Source organism: Takifugu rubripes, chromosome 19 (genome assembly GCF_901000725.2).
Source record: "Takifugu rubripes chromosome 19, fTakRub1.2, whole genome shotgun sequence".
Classification (NCBI taxonomy): Eukaryota; Metazoa; Chordata; class Actinopteri; order Tetraodontiformes; family Tetraodontidae; genus Takifugu; species Takifugu rubripes.
Genome location: NC_042303.1, coordinates 12,398,140 through 12,410,571, shown reverse-complemented (window position 1 = coordinate 12,410,571; position 12,432 = coordinate 12,398,140). Strand labels below are relative to the sequence as shown.

Sequence of the window (12,432 nt, the reverse complement as noted above, 5' to 3'; positions counted from 1 at the left end):
AATGAAATGTCTTCGGTAAATAAATGCTAAGAAGCCGTAGTAGATCATGCTTTTGTTTCTTTGCACTTGGGTCTTGCTGACCACATCTGTCGGACTGCTGTGATTTCGGGCCTTTGCACTAAAAGATGGGTCATTTGACTAATATGTCATGAATGTTGGTGCCAAATCGGCCTAAGAAACTGTTGATCTGTCGTCCACGGATTTATACAGAATGATTTCAAATAGGAACCCTTCAATGAGTTGCCTGGGTAAAAATCATGATGCCAGAGGTCAGCGGGATGGCAGTTACTATTGTTTACACTCATTATACGCATCGGCACAGGATAGAATGCACAACATGATAAACAGCAACTATAATCCCTTAATGTAAATCCAATAGAGCCTGTGGTTTTTGATTGAGTGAGCTTGACATAATAGATAAGCTGGTGACGGATGTGTAGCAGCTGCTTGATGCTATCATTACATCGTTGACATTTATGAAAAGATTGTTTATCGACCCCTCTATGCTGCTTGTATCTGCAGATCATTTGGCCATCAATGGGATGAACATCTCCCCGTGAGTTCATCTTTTAGCTCCCTAATAACGTTACGGTTTACAGTTACTGATATTTTAGAAAGCTTCGACAGTACCAGCTGCCTGCTGGGAAAATACCTCTCAGTTTCTTGCATTGCCCTGCTGCTCTCTGTTGCCGAGACCCTGACCCAACATGACCTCCAGGAGCTAAATTTGACAGTGGGCTCATACCTGCATGATAAACTTTGTGTCTGAAGTATATTATGGTATATATCCGTGAGCCTGATATAATAATGGATTTGCAAAAATCCCACAAAATGAGAATGTGTATCATTTATGCTAAATCTTGGTCCGTCCAGGCGGTGTAAGACATTCGATTGGTATTTTCATGCCTTTCCAATCGGTACTCTCTAATTATAAATGGCAGCAATTGAATATGACGTTACCATTTCCTTAGCAACCATGTGGGCAGATGCATGTGTGCTCAGGGATGCATTGTGTGTTGAGGGAAAATGGGAGAAATGGCTTCATGATATGAAGAAATGAAGGCTGACACTTCTGGAGTTTAAATGTAATTGATTGTAATTGATGATCATTTATCTCCAAGTTTGTGTCCATTTGACTAAAGAACATACATAAGAGGGGAACATTTACTGAAACACTTTTAGTCCTGCTCTAAACGAGTCAAGCCTTCCTAGCTTCTGTGGTCTGCCAGTTCTTTTGATGAGAAAATGTGGCTCGTTGATTGTAACTTCATATTCATGCCTTCAGTCTAATAGTTCCTCGGAACAACATTTAAAATCATTCATCAATCTCAAAACTCTTTGTGTTTAAAATGCTTTTGAGCAAATGAAAGTGGAGGTGCTCTGCTCTTCTAAATAATTCCTGAATATGAAATGTTATTTTTACCTAACTCTACTTAACGTGACTGCTTAGCAGACTGGATCACTTGTCTGCATGTGTGCGCGTCTGAGAGGTTGCATGTGCCAAATAAGGTTTTACACGTGGGTTTCCTGGAACTGACCCATTAAAAGACTGCTGTTTGCGTCGTATTTGCATTTCCCACACTGGGACTTAAATTAATCCTGGATGTAATCAGCTGTTCCACCTAGATTACATACAGTCTCACTATAGCTCCTTAAGTTATAGTGTAACTGCAAATCACGTGAAGAAGAACATTTATGATGCATTGTAAGAAGACAAGCTTCATTTCTTCCCAGGATACCCTGTTTTCATAAGCTATAGACTAATATAGGGTAGGATGAAAGCAGGTTGAAGGTTTTCCTTTCTCTGTGCCGCTCTGCTCTCCCTCCCTGCGATCACTAGCGAGCGCAGCAGCAGCAGCGATGAGTCACTATGTGTGAAGATGACGTCACCGGTGTCCTCCTCTTCTGCTTGTGTTGTGCAGGGCTCTCGACTGGAGCACGGACCATGCTGCTGCTGCTGCTGCCGCTGCTGCACTGAGCCCAGGGAGAGAGCAGAGACGCCCCAGTGATCACTGAGGTAGCGTGTCCCTCCCCCTTGTCTGACATAGTGGCTCTTTTTAATAAAAGAAACAGTTTGTCACCTGTTCGCTATAAAAATGATTTGTTCTGCATCTTTGTTGCGAAGTATATTTCTTAACCTTGTAAATGTCTTTCTTTTTTTTTTAAATTTCTGTCAGTGATGGCTGTAACCAGGAGTATAATTTGTAACGTAACAAAAATTTAAAATCCTCTAATCTGGCTTTTACGGCATCACACAGTGGAGGACAGTTGCCCATATCTCATGTTTGGGCATTTAAACGGTGATTGAAATCTGACAAAATCAAGAATGTTTTTTCTCTTATTGTTGGTCTTGTTTTCTCCATAGTCCCACCTCAAAGACCAAGTCTTGCTATGGACTTCTCTCCGCCTCCTGCTGGTACACAGCTTACTGCACTACCTTAGTCGGGTTCTTTCATATTCCTGGTTGTGCCTCTATTTAGAGCCACTGTATAGAGAGCATCACATCGGCTACTACCTACAGGTAAGTGTGACATGTCCACCATGTCTCTCTTTATCCACATTTATCAAAGCAATATTTAGGACACCATTATTTTATGAGATCTTTTTTGCTTTTTACTGTCAGCTGCTCCTGGGTTTGTCACCCAACCCCCTCCCCAACTCCCACCCTCCCTCCCTCCCTTAAGAAGATGTCAGTGAACCTGACAACAGACATCCAGCTGGAGGGAGAGAATGGGCCGCTCATTGAGCCCTGCAGTCGAGGCAAGACCTCTCCACAACCACAGGGCACAAAGGAGGGGACAGGAGACAGTGTGGAGCCTGAGGACAGCTCCCCTCAGGATGCACAGGTTGGGGAAAATGCACCAACTAATCATACATTAATAACAACGTATTTTGTTGCAGTTGAATTGCACATATAACTGATGTGTTCTATGTACAGTGCATGATGGACCTACAGTGCACTGTTGTGTTCATAATTTAATTTTCACATTAATTTCTTATTTCAAATATAAAGGCCAACAGAGCTGGAGTATTAATTCACTTCTGCGTAGAGATCTGAATATTTCTGTACCTGCTACAAACTGTCCGAATTAATGAAATGATGTTAAATGATCCCTGAATTGAATGTAAGGGAAGTGACCCACAGCCTCTGAAACGGTTGCAGCAGAAGACGTGGAAGATCTCACATGATTCAATGTCTTAAACCATATTTGTCCATGTGCCTTGTTCATATAAATTACTCCAAATTCTTAGATTGACATTTTAAATCCATTATGCAGAAACAACCTGTCTGAACTGTTATGCCAAGACGTTTGAACAAAATCTTCATTTGGCTGTAAATAGCACATTTGTATTTGTCTTGCAGAAACGGACTTCGAATCACAGCCATGGCAGGAAACGAGCCAAAGTAAGTGGTTCACTGTCACCGATTTAATATTCAGTTTTTAATCTGTAAAAGCATTTTCTGCCGTGCGATGGACAAGAGCCACTGAATAAAAGCATGTCTCTGATTCCTTAAATAACTGCCTGCTTGTTTGGCTTGCAAAATGGGCTTGCAGACTTGCTTTCATTTCTAATCTACCCTCAACCGCTTATATTTGCCATTGGCCTAAACTATTTAACCTATCCACAAAGTGTGCATTGGAGGTTTCCCCCCTTTTCTGGCATCCTTTTGCATGTAGAAGCTGTTCTACTTTGACCTTTGATATAGGGCACAGTTTTCTGACAGCTTTTTTCTTTCACATGCATATCTGTTTCCATCCACACATTTTTCATTGTGCTGAAGTCGAATCTTTGTAGTGACCACTAAAACAATGACTTTGTTCTCCATTAGCCATTTTGCTTCAACATTTAGAGTGTGTTTGGAGTCACGATCAATTTTCAACAAGGCTTTAACGTCACACGGTGTCTTGAAGATCTCTGCATTCCCACAAATGTTTCTACTCAAATCATTGTACTGATTTGGAGAATTACAAGATTTTTGTGACTATTAATGCCGCCGTCTGTAGATGGTTGAAGCATTAAAGGCTTCAAAATTGATTTTAAGCGTTGACTTTTGATGGCTATTTGTAGACGATGTAAGCAAATGACGGCAGAATTCTTCACCTGGCAATGAAAGGCCAGTCAAGGGATTATTTTCTGGTGGCGGCGTATCCAAAGTTAAGTTATTAGTAAGTTGGCAGTTGCATTAATAGATTTATGGTTCATAAAAACAATAATCAAGACAGACAGTCTGGCTTGGACTAGGATGCTCAGTTCTAGAATTTGGGCCTTGGCAGATGAAATGACGACATTCCTATAACAGTGTGATGAGAAAAGAACCGCTGATGATCATTTCACTTCCTGTCACAAATGTTATAATGTCTGCTGATGTGTCCAGATGTGTATTGACAGTGCCACATACACAGTGCTGAAGGATAGTGAAGCACGACATACTGCAAACAGCCCCCAGTTTTGTGAAGGTGAAAAACTAATTTAGTGCTTTTAATGGCCAATTCATTCACTTTATCTTTCCCAATTAGAGCAATCTGGAAGCTAAAACGGATGCAGAAAGAACTGCAATGTTTCTGTTCTAAAATAAATCATGTACAATTTTGAGGGTTTTACATGTGTAGACTGTTACGGGTCTAATAGAAATAAACCAATAATATGGGCTCAGACCTTTTATAAGCGAGAACCCTATCAGCTTTCTTTGCCCCTATTCAAGTTTTAAGTTTCTGTAAAATAATCCTCTTGCCCTTTGGTATTTTAGTTTGTAATTTACACATAACAGCACTGTCATCAGCTCTTTTTTCTGTTCTTTTGGTGCGTCACTTCTGCTCCACATTCTAAACTCTGAACTGATTACGCACAAATGGCTTAAATTATAACACTTTCTTTGCTTTTCCTTAAATACAGCTTGTTTTTTCACACATACCAGCTACTGTTGCGGGCCATTATTCTGATGACGCATGGAATCAGCACTGCTGGATTTTTGTTGTTTGAAAATGGATCTTTTAAAAAATGCAGCAATACTGAAGATGCGTGGTAGAAAAGAGGTTGTGGTAGTTGTCCTTGTGATGCCAGCACTCTGCAGTTCAGTTTGGTTCAGCATTGGATATTATATACACATATATATTTATTTTTTATTATTAACTTTATACTACTAGCAGCTTTTTCGAGCTGTGCTTATGGCAAAATGACCAATTTCATTTCCAAAAATTTAAATGCATGTGATTTGGAAAGTTAAAATGACGTTTATAAAGTTATGAGGAACAGAATATGTTGCATCTAAATTCTGGTTGAAAATCAATTGAAAAAACAAACAAACAAGCAAGCAAGCAGTCAGCCGTGGAGGTAATATCTATGTGATTCTGTTGCAGTCTAATGCCAAACTGAAGTTGGTTCGGAGTCTGGCAGTATGTGAGGAGTCCTCTGGTCCTTTCTCCAATGACGGGCCTCCAGAATCGGTACCGTTTCCCTTTTAACCCCTTAACACTTCACACTAACCCTCTTTCATAACCTGCACTTAGTCCAGCCTGCAACAGTCCAACTTCTTCAGAATTACCAACTCTTAATTGCGACTAAAACAGTTCTCTCCTCAATCCTCACTTTCCACAGGACATTATCCAGCTTCACATTAGCTGTCCATCAGACAAAGAAGAGGAGAAGTCCTCAAAGGATGAGTATGAAAATGAAGAAAAAGAGAAGAAGGACAAAACCCCCAGAAAGATGCTGTCTCGTGGTAAATTCAACTGTAACTTTGACTGCTTTAACCTGTTCTATCACTATGAACGTCATTTAAGTGTGGCTGGTTTCTTTCTACCCAAAACGGCTAAAACATAATGTCCACCCTATTATTTCGGTCCTAACTGATGTGAGCCAATACGTTATTCCATGAGTCATTCCCTAGTTCCCATCTCTTTTTGTAAAGGTCCCCAGGCACCTTTTAACTGAGAGCAGGAAAAATGAAACGGCTGCCTTTACTGTCTTTCAGTGGGACATTGTGATAATGATCACCTGTAGGGTGTATGTGCATGTGAAGGCAGAGAAGGAGAAACAACTCTGTATTCTTAATGTTTAATCTTACTGAAGAACCTGAAGTGTTGCTGCTCTGATGGGTCACCATCTTGGTAGCTATGCCGAGCAGCATTCTGACTCGGCCCTCATTACCACAAAGTGCTTTTTCTTTTTCTAGCCTTATTTCAAAGCAGTTTCTTCCTCTTACCTGGCTGGTTTTTTTTTCCTTCTGGTAGACTCAAGTCAGGAATATACGGACTCCACGGGCATCGACGTTCATGAGTTTCTGGTCAACACACTGAAAAATAATCCCAGGTATGAGCCTGTCACAAAGTGTGCCGCAATGTCACAGCTAACTTATATTTTATGCCCTCGCATTTGTTTATACATTAAAATGTAGAATATGATTGACCAACCATTAATACTCTTGTCCCTTATTCTCACAATAGCCAGTTGAATGTGTATTATCTCTGGTTTGTGTACTTGGTTAAATGTGTGTCACCAATTTCAACGGACAAATGAGTTATACTGAGGCAACAATATAACAAGCTAGCTATATATAATATAAGGCTAAGGCTTTCAACTTCAGGAAGATCATTGTATTGTAACTTGAAACAAAGTTATGCAGACGTGTAGATATTTTTCTAATGAGCTTTACCTTAAAATCAAATTAAGTAGTTATGATAGTTAATAGTTATCCTTCCTCTGATCATATCTTGCTTTTGACCTATCAGGGATCGAATGATGCTGCTCAAACTAGAACAAGATATCCTGGAGTTCATCAATGATGACAAGTGAGCCCTATCTTCTTTCCAAAGTTTTAGTTAACTGTCTTTTTTGTTGTGTTTAAGCACATTAAGTACACGTTTATTTTTATTTTTTTTACATGTGGTAGTTCCCTTAAAGTCTGACAGGATAGTGTATTTGAGTTGATTTGGAGAGGAAATTTTAAAAATGGACTTTTATCAGTAAATCTGTCCAGAATGGAGCCAGCAGGCATTTTATTGAAAAGATTGAAGGGCAATGTAAGTTGATATATTATGGAATCAACGCAGTGCAGAATTCTGCGCAGTGGGCTCATAGCGAGGCTCTGGGATGATTCTCGGACCTTTCTTTGTGCAGCAGCTTGTTCTCCCCTTGTACAAATATTCTTGTGGCCTGGCATTCCAGATTATTCCAGGCTCTAAATTATCTCTGGTTTTGAGTGATGCTCTCCGATGGACTTACAGCTAAACTTAAGAAAACATCAGGAAGTTCTATATTTTTAATTCTGTGACACAAGTCCATTCGGCAAAAATATGTAATTTTTTGTGTCTGATTACTGGGACTGACATATTTCCATTTTTTTCCTTTTGTGTTGCTTTTAGTAACCAGTACAAGAAGTTCCCTCAGATGACCTCTTACCATCGTATGCTGCTGCACCGTGTGGCTGCTTACTTTGGCATGGACCACAATGTTGATCAAACAGGCAAAGCAGTCATCATCAATAAAACTGGCAACACACGCATGTGAGTGTACATACTGACTGTGCTCCACAGCACAGTGACCGAGGTCAGCCAAAGGGCTCTTCAAAGTAAAAGAATACCTCATTTTACCTGTTGTAAAAATCTTATTGAACACGTGTTTCATTACAAATGAATGCTTGTTATATTTTTTATAGCAGTTGTCATACCAACCTGTCATTATTTTGTCAATGCAGACCAGAGCAACGCTTCTCAGAACATATCAAAGATGAACGTAACATGGACTTTCAGAAGAAATTCATCCTCAAGAGAGACGATGCCAGCATGGACAAGGATGATAATCAGGTGGACTTCCTTAAGTATCAGTTATGCCCTGCTTCTTTCAATTCTAAAAAGTCATATTTAAAAGCAAATAAGAGTGTTATAAGGCAGGTTTGTCTTCACCCAAGCAACTAGCTAACATGTACACTGTTTCCCGCCACGATGGATATTTCAGCAAGGTTGTAGTAAAAATTCAAATATGTCAGTGGTGAAATGCGCTCTGTCACAGAAACTGTTAACAATCTCTCACCATTTTGGTGGTTGCCCAAATTTCAGATTCGTGTGCCGCTTCAGGATGGTCGACGAAGCAAGTCCATTGAAGAGCGAGAGGAAGAATATCAAAGGGTACGGGATCGGATCTTTGCCCGGGAAGTAAGTGTCAGACCTGAACAGTCTTTCTGCAACACAAAGTATTCGAACCTTGAATACTATTACAGGAAAATATAATTTGCAAGAGTTTGTCACAGCAGAGAACCTTGTAGAGAGATGTCTTATCTGTCTTTGTCTTAAATATCATTTAAGCTTTTGAAGGGGAGGAGTGAAGCATTTCATAATGTACAGGTGTCCTTTGTTTTACAGTCATCCCAGAATGGTTACATCAATGACAACAGGTAAGAAACTTCATGCTGCTGAAGACTTAAAATAAAAATGTATCTAAAGTCAGTTGTTGGGTCCTACTTAATGCAGTTGAACCCTTAAAGAAACAATGACTAGCTCTAAAACCACATATGACACGGTGTTTCAGTAATGTATAAATTTCCATCTTTTCTAGTGTTTTAAATTAAATAATGCATGTATTGCATAGTTCTCTTAAGACCCTTTTAAAAAGATATATTCACAAATGTAATACACGCTGAATGTGTGTTTTCTGCATCTTTTTTATGAATGGCAGTCGCAGTATAGGTTCTCCACTCTTGTTCCTGCCTCTTCTGTTAATGTCCTTCAATCCAGTTCTGTAACATTAGCATTTTCTCCTAATGTTAACCCAACAGACTTTCCACTGAGGGCTACTGCTCTAGCTCTCAAAAGAGGAGGCAGATCTTTAGGTATTGGGGTGCTGCTGACTTTGACTTTTGTGTTGCCATGCCTCTTTTTAAAAGTGATTGGTGATGATAGTTGTGAGTTGTTGTGGTTTCTATAACTTTGCTTGGTGTATCCGGCTGATTGAGTCCAGCACTGCACCGTGGGGCTTCCAATTGCCCATGCATGGCTGCTTTGTGGTTACACTAGAAACCGATTAACCTATTTCTCCTCTGACCCATTCAACGTCAATAACATATTTGGTTTTTACATTTTTGTGACTTGTATTGTTTTGGTAGCATGTCACTGTTTCATAGAAGTACATAAATGGTACAATCAGAGTTACACTCATGTATAATATGTATTTAAATGTTTTGCTCCACCTGCAGTTGCCATACAAAATAAATCTCTAATCAAGATTGCTAAGATTTTATTAAGACATTAGCTATCTCATCACATCTGATTTAATGTAAAATCATTTACAACAAAGTACACACTTTGTAATATATCTCTATTTGTAAACTTTATTAGTGCCTTAAGTTGCAAACAGATTCATCCATTCCATCCTCAGGCTCTGTGTCCTGCTTTCATTTGTGTACTGGCACAGTTATGAAGCCTTAAATTGCTTTAAAGATGTTATTAAAACCTGATCACTGGAAATTGGTTACTATCGAGCTTCGGTGACATGTAGAATACACTCTTTTATAATAGCTGTATAAAAACTCTAGAATAGAAATGGAGGCAGAAAGCTCTTTGGTATGAAATTGGTTGTTTGATCTTCGTTAAAGAAAAAGAGCAGCGGAACCCTGCATTAGAGCAGCTTTCATGTTTGTTGATGTGGTGAAGAAGACTTGCAAAGGAAATGGAGTGCTCTTGTTCCTTTCACTTGGCTTTTAACTTTCTCTGCAAAGCCAAGTGTACAAATGATTCCCAGCTTTTGCACCGAATAGTAAAGTGCCCAGATTTACTCAAAAATAGGTTGTTTAGAGAGGCCTTAATATAGATCCTCCATTAATTATAGTCTGTCTGAAATATTTATCAGGCAGGGCGACCTTCAAACTCTGCACACTGTCAACAGGATTCTGCAACACACCAGGTTCTTCTGCTCATGGTGGCAGCTTCCATTATAATGTCTTGAATTTGTTCTAATCTTGTTCATTGCGCTTGAAAAGACCGCCCTGTCCCTCCTTCAGGCCCTAAATGAGAGAAACATCATTTCCAGATTACCTTTACGTTACTGCGTCTGTAAATTCCCTCGTTAAGAGTTTGGGTGACGATTCTCCACTCACATCAGTGAGTTAAATGCAAGAGTCGCTGATTCCAACATGTCAATGGTAGAGCCAAACATTGACATGTGTTGGGGTTTCCCCAGAGGGGTTACGCTTACAGTGTGATCATTGGTTTTCTCAGCAGCTACCCTTATCCAGGGTGACCGCATCACAGCAACACAATGAGTGTGTATACAATAATACAATTTAAAGACCATAGTGGTGATCCAGTGGTAGAACGTGGTTATTTTGTAGATAATTTTGTGAGTCTGAACGTCTTTATGTATGTGTGGCATCGATTTTGATCGGTTGTATGGATCAGTTCTTGTCTTTTTTTGTTTTATTTTTAAGATTTAAAGAGCATGTGTTACCTTTTTTGTGTGTCTTGCAGTGTCTAACTTGTGTGCAAGTATCCATTGTGTGGTCCTTTTTATATGTACTGTTTGATGTCTCCTGAGTTAGATAATTATGTGCTGAATTTATACCCCAACTGGTCTCTTTTAATATGTTACTATAACCCAGTTTTGTTTTCTGCAGAGCTTTGGTTCCCTTTCCCCGCATGTATCTGTTATTATGCGGTTATTTTTGCATACGTGTTGGTCTGTGAGAATGAGGTTGATCATACATCTGTTAATGATATTTTTGAGGGACTGTTGCTTGAGTTTTGTGGTGTTGTTCCTTTAAACCTGCCTAATATGCATTTGTTGTGAATGCCTCAGTCTACAGCCTGTCACCGTCTCAAATGTACCACTTGGGATTTCTTGCTTCGCTTTCTATTTTCCATTTTTGGTTTTCTTTTCATCCACAACCTACATTCTGACTTGCTTTGAATTCTCACATGGTCAAATTTTCATTTTTCTACGTCAGTAACATTCAACTTGTCTTCACTTTCATTGTTGTTTAACTCTTCTTAAAGGTCTGTCTCCTCACCTTAACCCATTGTATCTTCTCTCAGAGGGAACCGTGATAGCTCCAGCCGGGCATCTAGCAGTCGTCAAAGCAGCACAGACAGTGACATGAAGTGCCTGGAGCCTCGGCCCTGGAGCAGTACAGATTCAGACAGCTCCAACCGTACGCTCCGGCCACCTGTCACCAAGGCTAGCAGCTTCTCTGGCATCTCCATTCTTACCAGAGGGGATAGCCTTGGAAGCAACAAAGGCTCCCAGGGTAGCTGCAAAGGCTCTCGCTCTGGTAAGGACTTAACAAACGGAGAAAGAGGAATTCTGAGTTTGCTAATCCACATAATATGCAGATGCCAATGTTAGCATCCTCATAACCCTCTTATGATACTACTTCCAAATATCACTTGTATAGTATCTCTACTTGCATAACACAAGTGAAGATTAATATAAGGTGCTTAACGTCAGTAAACTTGTACAAATGGCTTACAATGAATATACAGTATTATTGTATTGCCAGAAAATGAGACAATATCTACCCACCTTTTTTATTGGGAGGTTTTGTTTGAAGATGTAAAAACAGTTTGTAGAATTGCAGAGACTGTAGCTTCTGCTGTAAGCTCAACTTGGGCTGTTTCTCATATCTTCCTGTCCATTTTACAGGTTTGCCACTCGTCAGTCCGGACGTGTGCCCCCCACCTTCAGTATCCCAGTCTGGCCGTAGTCTGCTGCCCTGCCCGACACAGCAGCCCCAGGGTCCGCCACAGACTGCCCTCCTTCCAACTCCACAGCAACACCCAATGGGCAACCATATGATTGCCCAGGTTTGTGCTTCCAGGGTTTGTATTTATGTCATATGACATATCCATACATCATAAGACATGCTTTCATTTCTAGGGATAGTCTGATACTGATGGTCAGTAGAAAACTTGTCTTGGCTTTCCAAAATATAAACGTGAAGCTACTTCAGATTGTCTTTCATCACCTATAGTCGCAGAAACTCCCTACACAATTTTGTCCTGATCTTCCACTTGCAACAAATGTACATAGTTGACTGTGGATTGCAGATTAGAATTTTTTTGTTGGCAAGATGAATTAGTTAACCTTAAACAGCAGGCTTTGTGCTGAATTGATGATAGGAGCGTTTGTCTGAGATGCATTCAAGACAGAAATATGGAGGACAAATGCTTTAAATGCAAGCAGAACACACGCTGCTGCTGTGCTGTTCATGTGTATTGACTCATTCAGAGTCAGCGGGACTGCACTTTCAACTAAAAGCGATAGTAAAATAAGAACTTGGTTTAAGGAGAAAATTTTAGAAAGAACTAGTTTTAACAGTCATCGACCACTGAAAAAAATCCTCACTCGGTTTTAACGCTTTTGTATGTTTGGAAACGAAATGTAAGTTCCATTTCTATCCTTCTGTTCATGAAATTAACAAATGATCCTATGTTCTAACCCACA

General features: G+C 39.8%; 1 protein-coding gene across 18 annotated transcripts in view; it reads left to right on the top strand.

Annotated features, from left to right (window-relative positions):
- The window catches only part of r3hdm2 (R3H domain containing 2), a 30,308-nt gene that overhangs the window by 11,018 nt on the left and 6,858 nt on the right, over positions 1 to 12,432 (top strand). For 4 of the 18 annotated variants that reach the window (XM_029826463.1, XM_029826476.1, XM_029826464.1 and 1 more), the window contains 15 exons: positions 1,923 to 2,017; positions 2,366 to 2,521; positions 2,624 to 2,846; positions 3,365 to 3,406; positions 5,361 to 5,447; positions 5,599 to 5,722; positions 6,234 to 6,312; positions 6,732 to 6,791; positions 7,365 to 7,505; positions 7,697 to 7,805; positions 8,058 to 8,153; positions 8,343 to 8,392; positions 8,774 to 8,827; positions 11,025 to 11,260; positions 11,632 to 11,807. In XM_029826463.1, the coding sequence (XP_029682323.1) occupies positions 2,688 to 2,846; positions 3,365 to 3,406; positions 5,361 to 5,447; positions 5,599 to 5,722; positions 6,234 to 6,312; positions 6,732 to 6,791; positions 7,365 to 7,505; positions 7,697 to 7,805; positions 8,058 to 8,153; positions 8,343 to 8,392; positions 8,774 to 8,827; positions 11,025 to 11,260; positions 11,632 to 11,807 (1,413 nt within the window). In that variant the 5' untranslated portion in view covers positions 1,923 to 2,017; positions 2,366 to 2,521; positions 2,624 to 2,687. The remainder of the gene's footprint in view (positions 1 to 1,922; positions 2,018 to 2,365; positions 2,522 to 2,623; positions 2,847 to 3,364; positions 3,407 to 5,360; positions 5,448 to 5,598; positions 5,723 to 6,233; positions 6,313 to 6,731; positions 6,792 to 7,364; positions 7,506 to 7,696; positions 7,806 to 8,057; positions 8,154 to 8,342; positions 8,393 to 8,773; positions 8,828 to 11,024; positions 11,261 to 11,631; positions 11,808 to 12,432) is intronic. The other 14 variants (XM_029826470.1, XM_029826478.1, XM_029826468.1 and 11 more) reach the window with 9 other exon arrangements.